General features: G+C 32.7%; 3 protein-coding genes and 1 pseudogene across 8 annotated transcripts; all 4 read right to left on the bottom strand.

The window, feature by feature from the left end:
- Positions 1–5,328: 5,328 nt before the first annotated feature.
- LOC132623833 (putative glutaredoxin-C14) lies at positions 5,329–6,079 on the bottom strand. The gene has a single exon (XM_060338649.1). It carries the CDS (start codon positions 6,073–6,075, stop codon positions 5,530–5,532), a length of 546 nt encoding a protein of 181 aa, XP_060194632.1. The 5' UTR covers positions 6,076–6,079; the 3' UTR covers positions 5,329–5,529.
- Positions 6,080–8,393: 2,314 nt separating this feature from the next.
- LOC132624559 (MLO-like protein 2) lies at positions 8,394–11,472 on the bottom strand (annotated as a pseudogene).
- Positions 11,473–11,539: 67 nt separating this feature from the next.
- LOC132623519 (probable methyltransferase PMT14) lies at positions 11,540–13,872 on the bottom strand. 6 transcript variants are annotated; one of them, XR_009576268.1, is made up of 5 exons: positions 13,651–13,857; positions 12,846–12,947; positions 12,295–12,364; positions 12,056–12,204; positions 11,540–11,966 (listed from the first exon to the last, which is right to left on the bottom strand). XR_009576268.1 is itself a non-coding variant. In XM_060338294.1 (2 exons), exons 1-2 carry the CDS (start codon positions 12,085–12,087, stop codon positions 11,699–11,701), a joined length of 300 nt encoding a protein of 99 aa, XP_060194277.1. In that variant the 5' UTR covers positions 12,088–12,267; the 3' UTR covers positions 11,540–11,698. The 6 variants fall into 6 exon arrangements, 1 of the variants encoding a protein (XP_060194277.1); XR_009576266.1 differs by having other exon boundaries at positions 12,295–12,947; positions 13,651–13,872; XR_009576267.1 differs by lacking the exon at positions 12,846–12,947 and having other exon boundaries at positions 13,651–13,836.
- A 10,291-nt stretch (positions 13,873–24,163) lies between these two features.
- On the bottom strand, positions 24,164–24,960 carry LOC132623518 (glutaredoxin-C9-like). Its single transcript, XM_060338293.1, has one exon. It carries the CDS (start codon positions 24,954–24,956, stop codon positions 24,408–24,410), a length of 549 nt encoding a protein of 182 aa, XP_060194276.1. The 5' UTR covers positions 24,957–24,960; the 3' UTR covers positions 24,164–24,407.
- Between the last annotated feature and the right edge of the window lie 399 nt (positions 24,961–25,359).

The following is a 25,359-nucleotide window of genomic DNA, read 5'->3' as shown; positions in this document are numbered from 1 at the left end:
CACATTCATTCAAGTCCTTAAAGACAACCAGAGACAACATTGGCCACACGACTTCATCTTCATTCTCACACTCATATTTACTATCATTTACACTCTTTGTAATTTTACACTTTCAACTTTATTACTAATTTTGACATGAATTTCAGTTTTGGCAGAAAATACAACCTGCAAGGACGCAACACAACGTGGAACTTTATCTTACGCAGTGAACTGGGGCAAATTTGCTGGAGAGGAATATCAAACTCATAAGCAAAGGTCACGGATCTACTCTCGAACTCAACTCCGCCTACGTCCACAAACACGTGATACGTAGGTTAATTTTTCTTTCATATTCCCTACTAAAACTCTATTTCAATCAACTCTTTCCACAATCTCATATTCCTTTCTACATCCCCAGTGTCTCCATAACTCAACACTGGGGCATCTTTGAAGAATTCACATCGTGCCTAGTAGAGTCCTACTTAAAAGTGTGTTGCGCGCCACATTTATAATTAGGAGGCTATAAGCATGTGTTCCATTCTTGAATGTTCTCGTCACCTGTCTACAACCCCCGCAAAATTATGAACCCACAAAAACTTTCGAACTACACATGGCCTGATTCTCGTGCAGCCCGAGATATGTAGGCAACTCGAAACTGAGATTCGGCCATAATTTTCCATAATTCCTTCCGTCCTCATAATATTTGCCATCAATTTTCCTAAATCGTACTTTCTTATAAATTCATATTCGTTGGTCCAAACAAAATTGGCTACTACGTCAACTTCTTCGCCCGAAGATTCTTACATCATCTCCGGTCGAAGAGGGGCATCTGTTGACACCCAATTTTGTCCCTCTCCTATTTAATTTACCCGGGGCTTCTAAATTTCCTGACGAGCTAAATACTTTATTTTCACTATTTTTTTTTATTATTCTTGCTACTACTATTAATACCGCTACTGTTATTTTTAACACTACGAGCATTACTTTACCACAAATTTTAAATGATTCGTCATCATTTCATTTTTTCGGGTTTGGACTCGTTAAATTAATTGTAGAACAACACTTTGTTAAATCCTTATTTTTTAAATATTAATTATTAATTGTCTTCATATAGTATATATTGTACTAGTTGTTAAATTAGAAGCCCAACAATATAAAATAGAAGATGAAGGACCAACAATTTTCAGCCAAATTAATGACTTAAAATACAATGTTATTCCCCTACCCAAATAAACAACCCACATTTATATTAGCCCATACTCTAATTAAAACAAACCAGCCCACATTATTTCTATACCCAACCCACATTTTCAACCCATATTTAAATTAATGGGCCAGCCCAAACGGACCAGCCCAATTCTATTTTTTACTCGACCCGGGTCCGGCCCAAATCTTAAATCCCTAATCTCTCTTTCTTTTTCTCCCTCAGCTCATCTCTCTCTCTTTCTCTTCCTCTTTCAGCCGCAACTCACTCCCTCTCTACCCTCTTCCCTTCCCTTCTCTCTCTACCCCACTCCTCCGCTCCTCCCCACTCAACACCGACGACCCCACTCCTCCACTTCAGCCGCCTCCCTCCTTTCTACCCTACCTCTCTTTCTCTTTCCCTTTCATCATCACCACCGCTCCTCTCTATGAATCAAAACCCTATAAATAATCCTAGTTGAATCAGGGAGAGGAGAGGGTGGAAGGGCTGAAAACGAAAACCTCACAAAACACAAGTTTAATCAACAAAGACAGCGAACAATTACTCTATTTTCCTTCATTTTCTGTTTAGAACTTTAGTTTCTTTAATCGATTTCGAGTTCGTCGCGTTCGAGTGTAGATTCGAGACCTCGTCGATCCCCACTTCACTGTACCACAAAAGGTAATTTCGATACATTTATCACTCGTAATCTTTAATTTCTGTTTGTTTAAGATTTTAGCTTATTCTGCTATATGCTTAGTGGTTATGAAGTTCTTTATCGTCGCGTTATTTGTTTGATGTTTGGATGCTGTTAGGATAGAATAACAATCGCTAAAATGAATTTAAAAGATGTACACTGTGGTTTGGATGCTCAGACCGAATTCACAGGACTTAGAACTTACTTAAAAGTCGAATATATATAGGATATACCGGGGATACCAAAACAAGAAGAAGGTATACATTCAACATACACCTGATATACAAACCCTAATGTGTATATTTTGGGTATATTGTGTATACGATTGAAGCAGGTCGGTACTGCCTCTCTTTTAATCTATTTGTTCAAGTAATATACACCGATATGTATGTATCTGCTTGGGTTAGATACGATGAAATGGTTATATGTACTGAATTGCTGGTATTCATATTTATGTTAACTCCTCTTCCTATTTCAGTCAGATTATCTATTTTTAGTTGCTAGTTTAGGCGTATTCATGCACGTTTTAATTCCTGTTTTACTATATCGATATGCTGGTTGTTGGTTTAGTTCATGTTTGGTGTAAGTTCAGTATGCCTCTGCCGTTTAGTGGAATATTGGTCCTCATTATGTTTTTTTTTTTGAATAATATCAGTATAAACATGAGTTTTAGGCATAAATTATTGTCCTAGTGTGTACTCCAAGTAGTTGGGATCAAAGGGATCTATTATGAATAATTAGTTAAGTTTCAGCTCTTTTCTTAGCAATTTAGAGGAAACATAATGACACATGATTATTTAAGCTCAATCTAGGATAATAAGAATGCTACAGACTGAAATGTCCCCTTTAAATGATCCTTAGTTACTGCCTCGACATTTCAGTCATTTACATTTTGATTGCTGGTAGTGTTTGGTGTTTGGCGTTTGTGGTTATTTGCGATGTTCTTAGTTTCATAAGGCTGGTTTTGTTTAACTTCATCACATTGTAGTTGTTTAGCCTTATATGTACTGGAAGATTAGCATTGTAGATTCTAATAGGTCATTTCCATATCTTTGATTAAGTTACGAATTAGCTTAGATAAACAATCCGCTGGTTATGGAATCTGTGTTTCGGGTCCTAATCAACATCTTGAGTCATCTTGTTAAGTTTGTGATCTTCTTTGGTTTGAAATATGATTTATATGATTAACTAATTAACCATGAGTCTGTTCAGTCCAAAGTTTAATCCAATTGTGTCTGCTAAAATTATGTTCAGTCATATGTGATAAAATGCAGGGGCTAAATATATATAGTTGCACTGTATGCCCAGTTCTGGTCGTAACCATATGCGCTTAAATGTTATTGTCTTGTGTTTAGGAATCATCAAATTGTTTGGTGAACCAACATACATCCCTCTCTAAGTTCTGAATGTTGAAACTGTTCAAAAAAAAAAAAGGGAAAGTGCATGAATCCTGAATTGGTTTAAACACAGTCTATAGCGATTTTAAAGGAGTCTGCTGATCTGGTCTATTTGCTTGCCTAGATGACTTCTGTCGAAATATTGGACAGGACCCTCGCGAGAGGAATTTTGCTTTGTGAACCTTTACTTGCATTCATGCCTCATCTTAGTTTATAATAGCTGAACCATGCCTCCAAACTTTGAGTATTGTGATGAGCAGATCCTCCTCATCTCTATGTTTTTATTTTAAAGAACTTTTGAGTGCTAACTCTTTCGAGTCCTTCCTGTTTACTCAGTATTTTTTTTTATTTTCCCATGAATGAGTTTGGTCCTTGTTGCGTGAACTGTCTACTCTTGGTTGGGCGAAGCTCTACGAAGAATCCAGTTTCTTTTACTATGGATGGATTAGTTTTAGTTGTTGGTATTTCTATTCGTCCTGACCTGACAGATCTAATTTGTTCATGACTACTTAAGATGGAGTTGCCTTTGTTCACAGAAAAGTTTATCTGAGATTAAGTGACAAGATATTTTTTTTTTCTTGCTTATGAATCGTAGTGTATGCTCCCTTTAATCCTTTTCTGTCGAAAATGCCGATTGAAATAGTTAAGTTTAATCACTAAACTTTGAGACTAATGATTGATATACACTCTTATTTTGGGAATTTGGCTTGGTAAGAAATGTATGTTTCAGCTGCTGTTTAACGGCAGCATCCCTTTTTGTTTGGTATGAATTGGCTTTAAGTTGGAGCTTTAGCCTATTTATAAGCTGTTGTTTCATAGTATCGTCAAGATTAATTTCTTTCGTACGCGTTCTAGTCAAATCCGTTGAGTTTATCATATGATAATTTTATGCTAATCTTTATCTTTTCTTTTTACATGTACACCTCGGAGCGCAATGGAGTCTTCATAAAGACTTATTATCCGAACAGTCTCATTTTGAGACTATACGGCATTTGAACTTTGCATGCGTCTTGCTATTCGGCTCTCATTCCCTCGACCTTCATCCGAACAAAAAAACAAAGAGAGTGGTTAACCAAACGGCAAACCATTGAAAACTTTACTCTTCTATGGGAGGCAAATGTGGCTTTAGTCATCTTATTTTCATTCTCTAACGCTTGTTTGTGTTCGGTGTGACTAACATTTTATCTAGCTGTGTGATTGTGATAAATACTTAATTGCTCATTTCTGACCGAGCCTATTTATATTAGGGTGTCTCAATAGCAAATTTAGGTCTTAAATTAAACGAAGTTTAACTGTTCCTCGTAGCCTATTTGGCATTTTTTTAGTTAGAAAGAAAGATATGCTTCCGAAGCATCATATAACTTTACACATTGACGTTAGCTTGTTTTGAGAAATAAGAAAAACGAACTAGTTTTCGTGGATAACCATTTTACTTTAGCTCCTTTCCAATATTTGAAACACGTATTTGTTAAAACAACCTTTGCACAGTTTATATTGAACTAATTGTCTTTCTATAAAACCTTTTAAACGTTTTCTAAAATTAATCTTACAAACAACTGTTTTAATCTGTTAGTCAGCGTAATTTGTTTTCTCCAAATATTTATGAAACATTGCACCATCTTGCGTTTTCTTCAGTTTATTTACAACTAAGCTCTTTTATACAAATTATTATTTTTCTACAAGTCTTATTTTAAATAACCTACTTATATGTCTATCTATAACTTTAGCAATACTTATAAAACTATTTTCTTTTTCTATAATATTTACACTTAGCATAACTATTCGCAAGTCCGGTCGGTTAACCATTGTTAATGGGTCTTAAAGGATGCCTAATACCTTCCCTTTAGACTAATTGAACCCTTACCTAGAATCTTAAGTTTCGCAGACTTTACAATAATATTAACTTTAAATAACTACTTTAATAAACTTTAGGTGTCCTAATTCACCATAAATAATTAGGTGGCGACTCCTTAAAACAAACAAAAAATAGGAATCTCCAATATGTCGTACTTCTAATTTTAACCTCCGCGGGTAAAAATGGGGTGTGACAGGTGCGATGAAAAGTTGCAATCTAAAAAGTGTCTTTTTGGTGCAATTCAAAAGATAACTTTTCTCATTTTCCGTTCAAACCTTAAAACCCAAAACAAAGCATGTATCTAAATCATTTCTATGATCATATATTTAAAATAACTTGTTTTTCAATGAAATTCCAAGCAACATTATATCATGCAAATTTTTTTCCAACCTAAAAACCATTAGAATGAGTAATTAGATCAAAGCCACAAGGCTCCAGCTTGTCGAAGCATGGGAACTAATTCACCCAAGATATGAGTCTCCATCACTTTGTTTACCCCTCCTAATAACTTCCCTCCTACAAACACCGCCGGCAACTCCCCTTCGCGGCAGTTTCCGCCTTCGCGGCCCTCAATCTCGGACAGCTCCTCCAACACGGCAGCTTTATCCGCCTCATCAACCTCGAAAAGGGTGGTGTTAACACACAAATCTTGCAACAAGTGCTTCACCACAAGGCACATATAGCACCCACGTGTGGCTACAACAACTACAGCATTTTCCTTTATCAACTTCACCGCACTCGTATGACCATTCACGATGTTGTTGTTGGTCTCAGTAGGAGGTTGTGCTTCGCGGCTGGTGGTCCCACCAGTAGCGGTGGCAGATGATGAGCTCATGCTGCCCCTCGCTGTGGCGGCAGAATAGCTCATGCTGCCACTAGCAGCGATAGATGATGAGCTCATGCTACCTCCGCCTGTGGCAGCGGACAGCGAAAACAAATTACTGTTGAAAATAGTTCGACGCATGGTATTAAAGAGGGAAGTAGTACTTGAGAAAGCAGGACCAGGGTGCAATATATATATATAGCCATAAGGTAAATAATGAAATACTTAGGGAGCATTAACTCTACTTACGATGTATTTAATGACAAAAGGTTCAAAATGAAATACTTAGATATTAATACTATCATCATTTCAACCATATCCAACAGCAAATTCTCGTTTCTTCACAAGCATAAGTTTGACTACTATTAATATTAGTGCCAATTTTCTTTACTTCTAACATTAATAGAGAGATCGTAATCTAACTGGTCATCAATTCAGGAAAACTTGAGATTCAAATATTTAATACAATTAATGATGTGAACTAGTATAATCTCAACTTGTCACTGAGGCTAATACTTGTTATACTCTACCGTTCAAAATAAGTGTTCACTTAGCCTTTAGCACACTCCTTAAAAAAATATTAATTCACTGGAAAAATAGGGTATTTTGACTAAACTACCCTTAATTAAAATTTGCATATTTCTATTGACACATTGGATATGGTCACTTAGCACTTAATAAGGATATAAATCTGGAAAAATAAAATTAATTTCTTCTTGATTATGTAAGTGTATACTTTTTTTTAACCAAAATAAAAAGGCTAAGTAGATACTTATTATGAACTGGTAATTACTTAGCTGATAAGGAATGGTACGAGATGAAAAATGACTGACGAACTAAATATATACTGTCTTTTCTTTTGCGTATTATATTGCACGCTATTAGGTGCGGGAATTTTGTTATGTGTCTCTTTTGTTCAGCTTACTAGATGACTATATTGAAAAGTTGATTTCTGTGACATTAATTCAGTGATCTTAACATCAATGTCCTAATATGATTACATTAAAAATTATATGTTCAAGTCAAATTTAAATTGCAACATAGAAAGAACAGTTTGGGAGGTGGCATTGATTTTGACATGTTACATTAGTTACATAAATAACACGTCGCTTAGATAGGTTGACAAGGATTGAAAGCTATCTAGGGTGGTGTATAAGTATTGAATGTAAATCAAGGCAAATAAGTGGTGGTCTTAATAATGGAACAGCACTGGGCACAAACAGAAGCCAAAGCTTTTACTAAATTATATTCCATTGCATTCAAAGTTAGTTTTCCAAATTTCAAACGAGAAAAATACTAAAAATATGAAAAGTGATAAAGATAAACGAAAATCCAACAGTTCAACATGACAATCTTGGACCACTTTAGGAAAACGAAAATGGAAGCCCATTTTAGTCTCCATGTAGGCTATATCCACATTCCTTATACTATGGGGGCAATTTGCACGATTTTCCTTATTGGGGGGGGGGGGGGTGGTCTTTAATTTTCATTCGCCTAACACCTTTCGGGCTCAAACCCCGGCTCAGTCAAAAATAAAAAATCGCAAGGTAGAGTTTCGTAGCAAAATTAGGTCTATTCGGGTAAAAGTTATGCCTTAAGGCAAAGGTTTGCCTTAAGATAAACTTTTGCCCAAAATTAAGCCTTAAGGCAAACCTCTGCCTTAACGCCTAACTTTTGCCCAAAATAGGCATATTCGGGCAAAAGTAGGCCTTAACTTAAGACAAACTTTTGCCCAAAATTAAGCCTTAAAACAAACCTCAGCCTTAAGGCCTAATTTTTGCCCGAATAAGCTTAATTTTGGGCAAATTTTAGGCCTTAAGGCAGAAGTTTCGCGAAAAGTCTTGCCTTGCGAAATTCTTTTGTTTTTTAACTGAGCAGGAGTTCGAACCCAAAATCTCGAGATATTTTCGGCCACGTTTTCAAGCAAAGGGGCAAAAATCAAAGACCAGTGCGTTTGAATGGCAATCCGCACAAAAAAAATGATACTATGGGTGTCACTCCACATACGATCGAACTACCAACCAATGCACCCAATAACACAACTATGACATATATAGTAATAGTGTGGGCTAGTCATTTTCGGCCCAGTAACTGAAAAATAACTATTGTCATGGAGTTTCAAAATTTATTGATGAAACTTTATGATAATATTTTGAAATTTCACTTTTGAACTACATTACAATGACTATTTATGACTAAAAAGTGAGATTATACCCTTGTTTAATCGCACATATCTAAATTTGCATCTTCCTCAATAATTTTCAAATGTAATGCCCTGAACGGACTATGTTACTTGAGCCTTCCATCGCTATAAGCAAATTTAAGGGTGATTTTGTGTGTTTGACAAAATTCATCATTTTCAGCTTGAACTATATATACATATATAAGAAATTAAAACTGTATACAAGTAATAAAACCACACTTTTCTGAACACATTGACTGTGGATCCTAAACTCACCTATGTCCATCTCTCAAAAACATACCAATATTCTAGTTTTGTACGCTAAATTTACTCGACTGAAAACCATTAAAAGATCCTAGCACAGCTGAAGTTGTCTCTCAACTACAGTTTCGGTTAATGTGGAACCATCCAAAGAAGTTCTAAAAGATGGTGAAATATCTAGAGACAATGAATTATCAAGAGTACCAAATAATGATGGTGAAATATCAAAAGAATTTTGGGCCAAGTAATTGTTTCTTTATAGCCAACTTCTTCTTTGCTTTTGCTTGCCATCTTCTTAGCCCTCTGATCATTCCATCAGTCAAAACACTAGTTTTTATTTTGGTTCCTATCTGTTGGCAGAAGCAAAAAAAGAAAGTATATACAATTAAATCGAATTTTAGCTTGAATTAATATTAGAATATGCAGAGTAATAGAGGGGATTGGTTTATTGGTGTGTGAACCTGAGTGACTACAGCATATAAAGAGCCCGTTTGGCTTAGCTTATAAGTTTTTTGACTTATTTAGCTGACCAGTTTATAAGTCATTTTGTGCTTAAAATAAGTCAAAAAAATAAATTGGCCCGTTTGGCTTAGCTTAAAAAAAGCTGTTTACAAGCTGCTTTTTTTTAAGCCCATCCAAACAGGCTCAAAGACAATGTGACATATCCACAGAGGAAATGAATCAACACTCCCATGACAAGTCTGGTGACAATATCTACTGTTTTTCGGTGGAAACAAGAATTTAACCCATACTTGTACTGCTCAAAATAACAACCAACAAATTAATTAGTTAAGATGTTCTTAATTAAGGATCCCAAAGGGAAAAAAAACAGAGAAATTTTAGTTGTATTGTGGTTCGAAATCTTGGAATCAGATTGTAAAGGAGCTACATTGTTTATGATTACAGTTAAAGAAACATAATGTCTCACATTAGGAGTATTATTATATTATTATAAAGTCCATAGCTACTCCACTTAGTGCCTTAAGATTCTTTGTTAGATGTTCAAATTATTTCCCACGAGCTTTGATCTAACATGCTATATTGCTATCTCTCATAGGTCCGATCTTCAATATATGTATGAACCCTTGTTACACGTGAAGGAGTACTAGAGATACATAATATAATGTCTAACATCAAATCTATAAAGGTGTCATCCATCTAAAGTTGTTCAGTACTCTATTTAAGGGTATAACTAGCTTCTGATTTCGAGACTCATTACCAACACACCTCATACAAAATTAAAAAGTTTCCTATGGAAAATAGTTCTCGTGCATAAGAGGACATGTAGCAAATTAAACTAGTAAAAATTACGTACTCTATTCATTTCATTTTAAGTGTCTTTTTAGCTTTTAAAAATAATTCTCGTTATGGAAAATCAAGACAGAATTGATTAATTTTTTTCAGTTTTACGCTGTGCTGTAATACTCATTTTTAAATAGCAGCAACACTTCCCGTTAATAAATAAATGAGGGTAACCTGAAAAATATAATTCTACCTTGTACTTAATGTTTTTCTTGGTAGATGTATTAAAAACCGTAAAAGACAAACACTTAAAATGGAAAAGAGGGAGTAAAAGATTTGTCATGAGATAGTATTAAAAAATCTAACAATTCAGCTATAAATCATTCAAATGCTTCAAGGAGCATACCGTGGTCCATGTAAAGAATGCCAACTGATACAACAGATAGAGGATGTAAGTTTTAAGATTTCTATTGAAGCAGAAAAGTTATATGACAATTAAAAAATAAAAAAGAAGGATAAAATAAAGTACCTGAAAGAGGATGAAGTGCATGAGATGGAGAAGCAGTTTGGGTTTCCCGGTTCCCAAAACAAAAGAATTGATCATCAGGTCATACCATTAAGTTTCCTCTAACAACATTTGACTTATAACTGCTGTCTAAGCACATCTTTGTTATAATCCCCTGTAGCTTTGTTCCTACCACCAGCAACATCTGTTATGTTTCAAAGAAACAAAAAAGAGTTTTGTAGGTGAATTACTCATCATTTAAATTATAGGCCTTTTCTGTTTTTCTGTGTGTTGTTTGCTTACCACTAAAGGAATGAAAGGAAGCCAATAGGTGCTGTGGAACACTGCAAAAATAAACAAACGAATAAAGTTTGCTGACAATTTCGTCACAGTTGATAGATGTTATTGTTTGCATTCGGATTATAATATGGTGATATGAAAAAGGGAAGGACAATTCTATATAAGTTAAACGGATATAACACCCCCCCCCCCTCCCGCCCACCCAATAACGTAGATGTATTATTTTGTACTCCGTTCAGAATTAACATAAGAATATTGAACTATATTTTCTTATGACGGTTCGGCCAGCTTGCGCGCAGCTCAGCTGTTTCATTGGGTACTTCCTACCTCCTACCAGCAAAAGTACCGCGCAAATCCTCCACCAATGCTTAGGCAATTGAGAAGGAATCACATGATATTTTTTTACCTCGGCTAAGGCCTAGGATAGGATTAGAAGTATTTAGTTTTGCATTAATTAACGGTTACAATAGCATGTGAAGTGAAAATGAACATCTTAGCTTTAAAAACTTTAATTTAATCGTTTCTCTTTCTAGTTTCTACATTATCGTATCATAGGATAACCGACAAAATAAAATTTTGTTAGTCGATCGATTATGCAGTATGAGTCTACAAGAATCAAACATATATAATGTAGTTCAACAACTGTTACCATATGCATTGAAGAATATGAAGAGTACCACTACTAAAAAAAACAGTGAAATTCGACCAAAATTTTCGATCACACGAGGTCGAAAAAGGCCAATTTTCGACCAAAATTTCGACCACAAGGCATGGTCGCTAACAGCTAGGGTGAAATTTTTTTCGACCTCACGCGGTCGAAATAATTTTTCGACCACCTGAGGTCGAAAAAAGTTATTTTTTATTTAAATATTAATAAAAATTCGACCGCGTGCGGTCGAAAATATTTTTTTTATATAAATATTTTTTAAAGTTTTCGACCTCTTGTGGTCGAAAAATGAAAGAATATTAAAAAATAAAAATAAAAAATCAGAATTTCAACCACATGAGGTTGAAATTTAGCTATATTGTTGCCAGATTTCGACCTCATGAGGTCGAAAATTATCAATATCTGGGTTAATTTTCGACCTAATGCAGTCGAAAATCTGGAAAAAAAATTCCAGCATTCAGCTGCCCACCAGCCAATCTCATTCATCAACCAAATCAACAATGCAATTCATCAACACATCCAATTCATCAAAGTACTTCTACAGTCATAAACTACAACATTCTACAATCAAATTCAACCTCAAATTCCAATTTAAAGTACTTCTAATTCAAATTACAATTACATTGAAACACTTAAACATCATAAACTTAAACAACCATAAACTACATTCTACAATCAAATTCACCTTCAAAGTACTTCTAATTCGAATTAAAACTACATTCAAACACTTATCAATTGTAGTTACAGTACCCCTGCTTATCCTCGGTGGTATCGCTTGTAATCTTTTAGGCCACTTTTTCAATTGTCCACCAGCCACCTCTTCTTCACTTGAAACTTCAGGTAAGGGAGTTAAGCAAGTCTCAATCTTTGTATACCTGAAAACATCAAAAAGCCACAAAGTTATCACTGGATAGAAAAATCAGACTATAATAAAAATGTGACAATAAGTTGAAGGATCACAAACCAGGCTATATCAGGATCTTGGGCAGGGCACATTGGTGGATTTTTTACCCTCTTTTACAGCAGCCCACCTGCCAGTCACACTCATCAATCAAATCAACAATGCAACTCATCAACACGTCCAATTCATCAAAGTACTTCTACAATCATAAACTTCACATCCTAATTGAATCAGCTCTAATAAAGAAGCATCGAAGGATGTCAAACAAAATGGAAAGAGAAAAGAAAACGCAAAATACTCACTGCTTTCTCAAAAGGGACAGCCCATTTGTGTCATGCAAAAAAAAAAAACATCTCCAACTACACAAAGTACCTAAAAATAAGCAGAATGTTAAATTCCACATAATCTCAGTGGCTAATGCATGAAACAACAGAAGAAAAACATTCCAAAACAAAGGTGAACAACAGAGAAAGGAAAATGAAATCACTTCACGCTATTAATTTTGAAGGTAGAATATTGTACACGGGCTGGACTCTGGAGCAATAAGAACTGAGTGATATTCTAATTGCCAAGTTTCAGAAACTAAATGGTTTTTTGTGAAGTCTTAAAAACATACGAGAAGGTGTCTTTGCCATTATGGATTGTGATATTCATACCAAGATTCAACTTAGTAATAGCGTAAATAAAATGTGCATGTAGCAGTTAACAGTACTAATGATTAACTGATAGAATTCTGGAATTTAATAACAAGGAAAACAACAACCTTGGAATGTAGACAGTAGACATCGGTTACATCTCACATGGTCTAATCTGCTTGGTTCTAATTTAATCAAACAATGCATAGTAAACTGACATTGCACCATTCACCAGAAAAGGAGAAATCTTTTAAAAATGAGGCTCCATCTGAAGGACAAAGTACTGTCATGATACATCCCTGCTTCTTTAATCCATGCATCTATTAGATTAAAGATGAACAGCCATAATCTAAATTGAGCTCTTCAAACACAGCTTGTAGGATTTTTAAAAAAAATATACTTAAGGACCAATAGTGTAACATTTAGGGGGAAAAAGGAACATCGCGCATCTCAAGGACAAAACATTTCATTAACTTCTAAAATGCTTAGATCTACCAAAAAATAGCCTTTCTTCTATGGCAGTTTGAAGGCCTAAGAGTAGATCTAGTGAAGACACTAACAAAGACAGTCTTGAAATACCAAAGTCACAACTCAAATCGCAGCGTATAAAACAAATGCAAATCATTAGAAATCAGACTCTAGTGTATAAATTATGTGAAGAGTAATTCCCCATTAAGCCTCATCATAATCATGTAATCAGAAGAAACTTGACAAGACCTACAAGTTCAACTAATACCAATTTTTCAACATTAACTCATGGATCACAAAGCATAAAACCAGATCGCCAGGACATCCAAATTGTGTTAATTTGCTCGACTATCGTAATAGTTGTCGAATCCAACTTATAAGGTAAACTCTCAAAGTAAATTGAAGTAGCCGATATCTTTTTCCCACCAGATGTATAATAACCATGTGTTAAATGCCCACCAGATGGTAAATCCAAACCCATAATCCTATTATGTGGGTTTAATACTAATAATGATAGAAATAATATTGAAAAAAAGTGGCAAAAAAATGACTCACCTTTAGTACTGGGGGCGGACAGCAAGGGCGCGACGGAGGTAGGACAGTGGTGGGGATGGGGCGTCAGTGGCGGGGAGGGGTGTGGTGGGGATGGAGCGTCGCCGGCGGGGTAGGGGTGTGGTGGGGGTGGGAGTTTTAATATCATTAGGGTTTTAATTTGGTGCTGTTGGGGGAGAGAATGGCCCGATTGAGGTTTGGAGGAGTGTATTAAATTTGTGAACTTCATTATTTCGACCGCGTGCGGTCGAAATATTTTATTTTATTTTAAATTAATTGTTTTATTTGTATAATTTAATTTTTAAAAATGTTTTTTCTCATTTATTATTTGTACAAAAATATGTTTCGACCTCATGCGGTCGAAATTTTTTGAAATCCAAAAAAAAAATTAAATTCTGATAATTTCGACCTCATGTGGTCGATTTTTTTTCCACCAAAAAGTGAGGTCGAAATTATTTGGTCAAAAAAACTCCTTTTTTTAGTAGTGACTGAGAATGTCCAAATCCACGGGCTGCATGAACAAAGAAAAGCAAAATTATATTATCAGAAGTCATACGCCTTGAGTTTAAATCAAATGCTACGGAATAAATGCTCTATTCCACTTAATACATATGGTTACCTAATTACCACCACCACTTTAAAATCTTTATCTAAAGCTCTTCTTATATATTTCTGGAAATCAAACTCTGTTCCTTCAGCAAAATGGGCCTAATAAAATGAAGGGAGTAAGTATGTGCTCTGATCACAAATATTAGTTTTAAAAATTATAACTTATCAGACATTTAAGAAAAAGTGTTGTAACTTTAAATTACAAAGATTTTAAGACGCTTACCATTATGAATCCATGACGGAGAGTAAAGTAGTCTACTTTATATACTGATCATAAAATTACCTTAAGAAACAAACCTAGCTAGCACAAAAGGTGATATACAGTAGAATTAGTTTTAGTAATTCGTTCGAGAATTTTTAAGAAACATTTAAAGAGTATTTCGTTTCTATTTGTATTTTGTAATTTTTTTTTTTTGGGTCTAGAGATTAAAAAACTTGATTATATTTAATCACGACTTACTTACAAACGCAGAAACCGGTGTTCACTCCAGAATTTGAGATGCCTCTTCCCGAATGACGTTTGCTGAATTAGTTGAAACCTTCTTGGATCTAAAGCATTATTAATTTAGACACGAAAATAATTAAAACTAAACCCTTTTACACCATAATAATCATAGTATAGTAAGTAACTATTATGAGGAATACTTTGACTCAAATGAAAGATATTGTTAATTGTCAATAGATTTTTTTAAGGGGAAATGGGGGGAGGGGGTCAATAGAAAATCATTGTTACTTTGTTTAGGTAATTTAATTGATAATTGTTGGGTTTTTTGATATTGGTGAATGGGAAATGATGAGATGAAAAGTGAACGGAATATAAAAGGTCCCTTTTTTGCTTTGGGAAATGTAAAAGGTTCCTTGTGCTTTGGTTAAAGCATCTGTCCCACATAGGAAAAAGAGAGAAAAAGAGAGGTGTACATATTACATTACACCTTCTCTAGTTGCTAAAAGGGTTGAGGGGGAAAGGACCCCACGCGCCGTCGTCGTCGCTCGCTCGGCTCGGCTTTGGCTTTGGATAATCGTTACTACTATTTTGGTAAGATAATCGTTCTATCCTGGGAGGGGATATTCCATCAACCTCGAGTACTGTGAGGGGAATAATTTCCTTAAGGACACACTTTGAACTAAGTGGGCTCGATTATGTTCTGAATATATTTTTTTTTTCTAACACTGTTTCTGTTCATTTGTCCATTTTCTGTAATTTACTGGTTTATAGTTTTTACAGATTGTGCAATCTGCTTTTACTAAGTGTTTTACAGATTCAGAAACTTTATTTAGACTTATACAGATTATTTTTAAACAACAATAATATCTTTCTTGCGTTTTGGAAGTTTAGGATGTCACCTCAAGCAGATACTACGTACTGTTACTAATAATCTGAAATAAAATTATCACACTATAACGGATTAAAGTACTTAGATAATAAAAACGAAAAAGGGCGAAGGGGTTAAATGTCAATAGTCGTTCCATAGGTGAATGTTTTGCTCAATTTCACTTATTTTTCCGAATTCTAATCGTCTGTGTAGGGGTGTTGCTTATCTTCTTATTGCAATTTATTCAATTCCAAAGATAAAAATCATCTTTCTATAACAGCGTCATTTTCTCAAACAGTACTTAAAAAAATGATTCTGAATATTAGAAATTCAATCCACGTGGAACCTACAATTTCTATACTATTTGTGACAAGTCACAAGTGTGATCTTTAATTTTATAACCTAGTTCTACGCTCGTCAGCGTGCACTTGGAAATCAAGACCCGATTAAAATTAAATTTAATCTAGATTTGAAAAAAGATTAATATGAGAATGATTAGAGATATAAATACGGGTAAATTGGTTAATATGTTCTTCTTATTAATTTTCCTTAAAGAGTGGATACAAGATAAAAAACAACCTAATAAGGCGTGTCAGTCTATTATTCTTTTACTCTTTTATACTAATATTTTTCTTAAATCACACCCCTTGGGTGCAACCCTTCGCTAGACCCTACTAATGTTGAATGCTTGGCTGGCCTGCCATTTGTAATATTTTTATTTAATTAAAATAATAATAATAATAATAATATAGAAAAAAAATAGAGAAATAGAAAATATTCTAATTGATAGTCAAAAGTCATTAATGAAGTCAAACTCTTAATATTGGGATTAGAATTGGGCAAAAACTTTCTCGCACCGGGTGTTTACACCCTATCAATAAACAAGTGACGTGTGTCACTTTCTTTAACTACAATTATTAATACTTAACCATAGTTAGCTACCATATATGTTACACATATTTTAAATATATAAAATAAGTAATATTTAACTTTTAAACTTTTTTTTTAAATTTCCTGTTCAGAATGCTAATTCATTGGAAGTCAACTAGCTTTTTCAGCCAAATTTCATTTTTAATATCTCACCATGTAAGATGAGATTTCTCCCAACTCTCAAACAACAGTGGGTATAGCTTTGGAAAAAATAATAACCAGTTAACCTTTTTCTGCTTGACAGAAACATAAAACTACTCTTCTCCTAGCAACCAATATTAAACTGAAAAGAACATCATGATGTAGTAGCGATTAATGCATGAACAAGTGAATGAATTTGGATTCACATCACAATGGCATTACAGTGTGCACAAAATCATGACAGTGCAGAATATTCATTATCTGAATGCCATTTTAATATGATTAATGTATTAACTTTTTCTTACTTTGATTGACATTTGACAGAAGTTTAGAACGAAAAACTCACATAGAGGTTTCATAGTATAGTCTAATTAACCAGCAGTAAGCATGTTACCTACCAGAAAAAGGGACGCTAGCTCTGGAAATAAAAGAGGAAGACGTGCAGGAAATTAAAGAAAGAAGAAGTTGACGGCAACCCTAAGTCTTTCTACCATTAGTTAGTTAGTAGTATAACTTTACTTCCTTTTAGGTTAACTAGTTTAGTCATTAGTGTACGCGCTTTGCACGTGCTCCTTATCTGTGAATATAAAATTTAAATAAATAATATAAATATTACTAAATAATGTGTACCAGCAGTGGTATAACAATAAAGTTGAAATTGAAAATTGATTCATATTTTTCAAAACCAGAACCATTATAACACATAACGTTTTTACATCTTTTTGGCATATGATCTCTCATTTTTTATCTGTATTTCAATTTTCTCAAAAAGAACAATTATTTTATGCTAATTACTAAGGAAAAATGGTTATATTTTGTTTTGAAATATGGCATTCATTGAGATGTTCCTTTTTATGTTATTATTTAATTCTTTCATATTTTAAAATATATCAGGGAGGCTTAGTTGATGCTTAATGATTATGGATCGTAAAATGCATGGTTTGACAATAACACCAAATATGGCGAAGGTTTACTATATAAACACCAAATTAGCATTAGTTTGATAAATTATATTAAGAAGGAAAGAATTTACATAAGTAAATTTTATTTAAATTTAAATTTCTAAATATTAAGAGTTTTTATATAGTTCAAATAAAGAAAGATTTAATAACTAATGTTGATGCTTAATGATTAGTTGATGCTTAATGATTATGGATCGTAAAATGCATGGTTTGACAATAACACCAAATATGGCGAAGGTTTACTATATAAACACCAAATTAGCATTAGTTTGATAAATTATATTAAGAAGGAAAGAATTTATATAAGTAAATTTTATTTAAATTTAAATTTCTAAATATTAAGAGTTTTTATATAGTTCAAATAAAGAAAGATTTAATAACTAATGTTTAGTTGATTTTAAAGTCCAAAATATTCGAAACAAATTAAATTAGGATTGATGTAAGGTAAAATTATGTATAATTCGAATTCAAATACACACAAGAAAATTGATACATAAACCAAAAAGGAATTGGAAGTGGGTGAATGGAAAAGAAAACGAAGAATCCTACTTCCGTACCCCAAGAAGAAATGTAATTGATCGATTTTTTAGGGAAGAAACAGTCTTGTTAGATTTTGCATTGATATAGAAAGTTACTAAATAAAAAAGGACACCAACTCCTTAAAGGAAATAAAAGGAACTCCTAATGTAGTTGGTTTTGAAGTCCTAAATATTAAAAAAAATAATCAATTTTTTATTCCTAAATATTAAAAAATTAATTAAATTACAATTATGTCCGGTGTGCAATCTATTTTTAAAGGGTAAAAGGCCAAAAACAATAACCCAAAATTAGAAAATCAATATATGATTGCACACATTTTGATCAAGAGGTCAATTCAAAAATAAAAATTGCACTTCTACTATGCATCATAAATTGATAGCGAGTTTGACTAACTGGAAAATAATATTCTCTCCGGTGGAGTAAAATTAATTCATCTTAGTCAACAATTGAGCCTTATATCCTCCAGTTAAACTATACATACATAACCTCTACTACACATCATCAATTGGCAGCGAATTTGACTAACTTGAAAATATGATTCTCTGCGATTGAAAAAAGAATGATTTTTTAAAAAATATTTAACCAATAAAAAAACGAAAAAATATATTCATACTATCTTCACGTTATGGTTCATATAATCTGGAGAACATATAAATGTTAATATATTTAACACTTTCATAATAAATAAGAAAATTAATTCCACCAATTCTTTGTAGTCACAAAGGTCATATATATGAAAGATACGCATGATTTTCAATTAGACAAAAAATCAATTCATAAATCATAACAAAGGGAAAAGAAAGATACAAAACAAACAAAAATAAAAATAAATTAAAACAAAGATCCGAACTTTACACAAACCTGACCATGAACGCCTTAAAGCATTGATATTTGAATTATCTTATAGAGTAGATTACTGAAAATTGGAGTCTCTCTCTACCCTAACTTCTTTGACTCTTTGCGCGGGTAGAATTGTATAAGTTATTGTAATTAGCAAATAAAAGAGAGTGCCATGTGATTGAATAAGACGAGCATACCTAATGACTGAGCTAATAAAAAAATCTATGTTTATAGAATGAAAAGGAACACCTGAATTTATCTGTAATATTCTTTAATCTTTCGATTAGGCGTCTGGCCTCATCGAATTTCCCATTCATGGCACAAGAAGTACTTAAAATTCATACAATCAAGAACCCTTGAGTTATAATTATCAATTTTCATCAAGCGTAAAACTGAAAAAGCTTAATAAAAATGCTTCAATATAATGTAACCATCAAAGAAATTAATCAAAAATATATTCAGTTATGTAACTCAACAAATTCGTTATGTGACTAAAGGTACTAACAAATGAAATAAAGAAAACACGAAAAAAGAAAGATCACAACAAAAGCTAGAAAAAGGCTTATGTGTCTTCAAGTTTGGTAAACTACAAACCTGTAATAGAAGCCAAAAAAAAATTACATGACAAGAATCAGAATGAATAGCCACAATAGTTTGTGTCATTCAAAATTAAAAATATGAAGTTAAAAATTGCATAGAAAAATTGAATATGGATACAACATGTAAAATACTTCAAAAGCTGCTCTTGAAATCAAGTAGATACGAATTCATCTTTTTACATTAGACATGTACCATTAAGTTAGAGTCCTTTACAAACTTGGTAATGTTTGTGTCGGTAGTGCTTTACCCAAATTCAAACTAAATATGGCTATGATGGCGGCACCAGTAGGGTTAGAAGTTTTCGCCAAAATAAGTAACATTGTTTTTTTTTTCGTCAAAGTCTTCTATTACTTGGACTCTAGAATTAACCCAAACAAATTTGTTTATAGAAGGAAATAAATAGATTGTGTCATAAAAGTAAACTCAAAAAAGGAAAAATTCTAGATGAAATAGAATTGGTTACATGCACGTATTAATTTTTTGTAAGTATAAATTGTCAGCAGGTATATTTTTATAAGGTAAAATGATTAAATATTAATTTGAAAAAAAATTGTAATTGACAGTTTTGTCTATTGTAGAGTCTTTTAATAAAGGGCAAAATGTTCAAACAAGATTTCTAAGGTTCTTCGTGCTTTTAATATAGTATAGATTAGTATTTACTGTCTTTTTAAATTTTTTATTTTAAAATAATACTCCAATAAACTTTAGTTTGTCTTTTATGGTTAACTTAACTACATTGGGTGTAAACACCTGGTGCGGGTAAGTTTTTACCTTAGAATTGTGACCTCGTATACATATTGACATATTGAGTTGTCTCCACGAGACCATCGATCATAATTTTGGGTAAAATAAAAATTTTACGAATTCTGAAAGAAAAAAGTTAAGATATTGAAGGCTAATGTGTTTGGTACAAAGTTATCTAGTCGTGATTTTACAACTTGCGTTGGTACTTAAGCTACACATTGAATGGTCTATAAGGAAAACTATCTTACTAGTACAAAGCATTAACATACTAACTAGTTAATTTAGTAATATAAATTAGATTACATAGTAAAAAATCCATTAATATTCATGTGATGAGACATAATTGACTTGAGAACACGACTGTTTAATCACAATGAGCTGGGTTGATCATCTCGAGAAAAAAAAAAAAAGGAAAACAAAATAGAGAGGGGCCATGCTTCTAAATTGCAAGATTTGGAATAATCTGAACTATTAATGAGATAAAATCGCATATGTTTTCATTATAACAAATTACTTTATAATTTTTTGTGGATAAATAGCACTAATTGTGGAGGCCATCCTACTCAACTATAGCCGTTATACTCGGTGGATTACAAAAATAATTATTTGATGTCACGCGATTTATGATCATTAAACATTAATCAAATCCACTCACTAAACACGGTTGTTTTATCCAAATTCAGACCATACAAGGACGGTTGTTAGTGGTAAGGGTGTTCATGGTTTGGTTAAAAACCGATCCAAAATCAAAACTAAACCGATTGAATAAACCGATATTTACTTGAGTTAGATTTAATTTGGTTTTGAATTTTTACAAATCGATAATATCTAGTTTGGTTTGGTTTTACTTAAAGCAAACTGAAGAAAAAATCGAACTGAACCGACAAATTTTATAGATAATTTTTATAATTATGTATATACAATATATTAATTTTTATAGTAATTTATATTATAGTAATTTATATACTTTATATGCAAAATTTTATTTATCTCTAATAGGCTAATGAACTTTATACCTTAAGCCGATTTTTTTTAAAAAAAAATCCATGAATTCAAACTCATTTATTCAAAGAAACAACTGTATGAAATTTACCTAGATTGATTTTTTGTATTTTTTTTATAAACTTTATTCACTTAATTAAAATCATAAATCCTAACACATTTTCTCCATAATGCAAGAAACTATAGCCTCTTTTTTTTTTTGGATGCAAGAAACTATAGCTATCACAATAAAAGGATAATAACGGATTTTAAGTTGGAAAATAATATTAAATTCTCTCCTAATTGTAGGAAAAAAAAACATGAAAGAGAGAAATACAGTTAATTTTCTTAAAAATCGACTCAAACCGAACCAACCGATGGATATGTATTATATTTGGTTTGGTTTGATTTTAATAATTTTAAAAACCGACTAGATTGGTTTGATTTTGATTTTAACCCAAAACCTACCCAAACCGACCCATGAACACCCCTAGTTAGGAGTATGACCAGTCCAAGACTTAAGGATATGTATTTTAGTTTATGCTGAGAAAATAAAGAAAAACAATTAAAAGATCATACAAAACATTTTTTCTTATTTTTAGTTTTAATTGTAATATGTGAATATTTTTAGTGGTTTTGTCATCCATTATGTATCATCTACCCCGTTCTTTTCTGTCCCAATATGTTTTTTTCTCGTTCCATAATTGTCGTGAGCTTTTAGTCCGACAAATGCGTAAAATAGTAGTACACTTACCCTTTCTAATAATATTTAGATTGAATAATGATCAATTAAATCATCATATGAAGTATCATTAGTGCTTTGTAACTGACCGTTGACAGTCAACTATTTAATTAATACCAACAACTTCTTGAGGCATTTTATGACCAGTCCAAGACTTAAGGATATTTATTTTAGTTTATGCTGAGAAAATAAAGAATAAGAAATTAAAGATCTTGCAAAATATTGATTTTCTCATTTTTAGTTTTAATTGTAACATGTGAATATTTAATTGAGAATATTTTTAGTGGTTTCATCATCCATTATATCATCCACCCTGTTCTTTTCTATCCCAAATTTATTCTTGTTCCACGATTATCGTGAGCTTTTAGTACGACAAATGCATAAAATAGAGAGTAGTATATAGTACAGTCACTTTTTCTAATATAGTTAATTTGGATAACGATCAATTAAATCATCATGTGAGGTGTCATTGGTTCTTTGTAACTAATCATTGACAGTCAACTATTTAATTAATACTAACAACTTCCCACATTTACGTATTTCTAGAGGCATTTTATGATCAGTACGTAGTTGGTTTTTCTTACGGAGTTTAAGATATTATAACTATATTTAACCAATTATACGAAACTATCAAACTTCTTTTTCCAATAGGACAGTTGATATTCATAATAAAAACTAGGTGAAATTATCTCTGGTTAAAATATTTTTTAATGATTTTGGTTATTCACCTTAATATTTGGCTCTTATGTACTGAAAGCAAAAATGAGCTAAATAAATAAAAAGTACAGTGTGAACAAATTAAAGAATGTTTTTTGATTTTTTACCTGAACAATTTTAAATTCCATGTTTTTATTAATTCTTTGGATGATTTTTGGTTAAATTTAAAAATATGTTGCATCACCATTTTAATGTTGATATAAAATTCAACATTTTAAGGTAGTTATCCAATGAAATTACTATAATTTTAGGGATGTGATTCTAAATATGAAAAACCGAAGTGGGCGTAATTCAAACTAAACGAAAGTCAGTAGTATATGTAAGCTTAGTACTATTACTAATAAAAAAAAAATATTAGATTTAGCTACATGTTCAGTCAAATCTAATAAAAAAAAAATCACATGAGACGTGAACATATATGTGGGAAAATTACAAAAATTACAACAAATATTATATTTTGATTCGATAATTTCATACCTATAAATAGTTCAAATCAAAAAAATTTAATAGTTGAATCCATCATATAATTATATATTAAAATCCTGATACGCCTTTAACGAAAATATCTACATATATACATGTGTCATTTTGTTTTTTTCTTAATTTATTTTTTCTTTTTTAATTTCTTTTATTTTTCACCGTCATTTATAATTATGTAGCATGTTTGGCCAAACTTTAATTATATTTTTCTTATAAGTGTTTATTTTAGAAAGTTGAGGTACTTAAACTTGAGCTGAGAATCTATTGAAAACAATCTCTCTACCTTCACAAAGGTAGGAGTAAAGCTGCATACACACTATCTTTCTCAGACCCCACTTGTGGGATGAAATTGGGTATGTTGCTGTTGTTGATCAAGTTGTTAAGAACATGATAAATGCTTCTGAGTAGCGGTAGCGGTTTTTTAGAAGCTAAGAAGCACTTTTGGAACATTGACCAAACACAAATCACTGCTTTAATATTGACAAAATGCTTTTGTAAATCATTAGCCAAACACAAACGGCTACGCTCCAAAAAAAAAAAAAAAACTTCTACAAAAAATCAAAATAAATAGATTTTGGATAAAGCTTGGCCAAACAGACAAGTTAAACAGTCTTTCCACAAAACCCTTCTCGATCCCCTCGATTAGTTCCACCAACAAATACTTCCTCCTTTTCAATTTGTTTGTTTGGTTTTGATTTGACACTGAGTTTAAGAAAGTAAAGAAAAAATTTAAATTTTGAGGTCTTAAATTAAAGATATATAGAATGTACGAAAATAACATTTAATCTTGTAGTTTTGAACATTGACATGTGGAAAGTCCAGATTTGTCAAAAAGGGAATGAGACTTTTTTTTTTTAACGGACTTCAAAGGAAAGTAAAATTAACAAATTAAAACAGAAAGACAAATATTTCTCTAAATCATTTCTTTGATCCATTTTGCATAACATGAAACAAATTAAACAAAGTCATAGATAGTAAATGGGGAACAGTAATACTATGAAAACATATCCCTAACTTTGTCAAAGATCTAGCTAGATAGCTAGCAACCAGTCTGATTATATTCAAAATAACATGTTTTTTCTATACCTTATGAAATTCCAAACAACATTAATTCATGCAATTTCTTTTCTAACCGAAAACTCATTAGAATGAGTAATTAAATCAAAGCCATAAGGCTCCAGCTTCCCTAAGCATGGGAAGTAATCCACCCGAGATATGAGTATTCATCACTTTGGCTACCCCTCCTAACAACTTTCCTCCTACAAACACCGCCGGCAACTCCGCCGGATCGTCATTGTTGCTGTCTTCGCGGCCCTCAATCTCGGACAGCTCCTCCAACACGGCAGCTTTATCCGCCTCATCAACCTCAAAAACGGTGGTATTAACACCCAAATCTTGCAACAAATTCTTCACCACAAGGCACATATAACACCCACGCGTGGCTACAACAACTACAGCATTTTCCTTTATTAACTTCACCGCACTCGTATGGCCATTCACGACGTTGTTGTTGGTCTCACTAGGAGGTTGTGTTTCGCGACTGGTAGTCCCACCAGCCGCGGTGGCAGATGATGAGCTCATGATGCCCGCCGTTGTGGCGGCAGATGAGCTCATGCTGCCACTAGCAGCGGCAGATGATGAGCTCATGCTACCGCTGTTTGTGGCAGCGGACAGCGAAAACAAATTTCTATTGGAAATAGTTCGACGCATGATATCAAAGAGGGAAGAAGCACTGGAGAAAGCAGGGCCAGGATACAAAATATATATAGCCTGCTGGAGTAATAGCAAGTCGGAAGATTACAGTCAACATATGTGAGCTGTTACTATTGCTTACGTGTGATTACGTCACTAAAATTAACTTTTCATTTTTTTAATTGACTACCTCATATTTAGTTTTTGATGCCCTTTTACTACCTCTAGTTCTCCACAATTTGCAATAAAAGAGAAATAAGGGAGATTTATGATAATGTATCAAAATTGTGATTTAGATTAAGAAAATTAAATTCAAATATTATAATCAAATTCTATTAAGATTTCTTGACCAGTCAAACTTATAGATCAAACCGTTCCAAAGTTAACTATCAGTCTTTCATTGTTATATAGTTTAGAAATA

This window comes from Lycium barbarum, chromosome 12, assembly GCF_019175385.1.
Source record: "Lycium barbarum isolate Lr01 chromosome 12, ASM1917538v2, whole genome shotgun sequence".
NCBI classification, from domain to species: Eukaryota; Viridiplantae; Streptophyta; class Magnoliopsida; order Solanales; family Solanaceae; genus Lycium; species Lycium barbarum.
The sequence above is the reverse complement of the archived record's forward strand: the minus strand, read 5'-3'. Positions and strand labels throughout refer to the sequence as shown.

Coding starts and splice junctions, on each gene's coding strand:
- LOC132623833 (XM_060338649.1), bottom strand. CDS start 6,075: ATGCGTCGAACTATTTTCAACAGTAATTTGTTTTCGCTGTCCGCTGCC.
- LOC132623519 (XM_060338294.1), bottom strand. CDS start 12,087: ATGTGCCCTGCCCAAGATCCTGATATAGCCTG. Junction 11,967..12,055: donor CAAGATCCTGATATAGCCTG/GTTTGTGATCCT, acceptor TGATGTTTTCAG/GTATACAAAGATTGAGACTT.
- LOC132623518 (XM_060338293.1), bottom strand. CDS start 24,956: ATGCGTCGAACTATTTCCAATAGAAATTTGTTTTCGCTGTCCGCTGCC.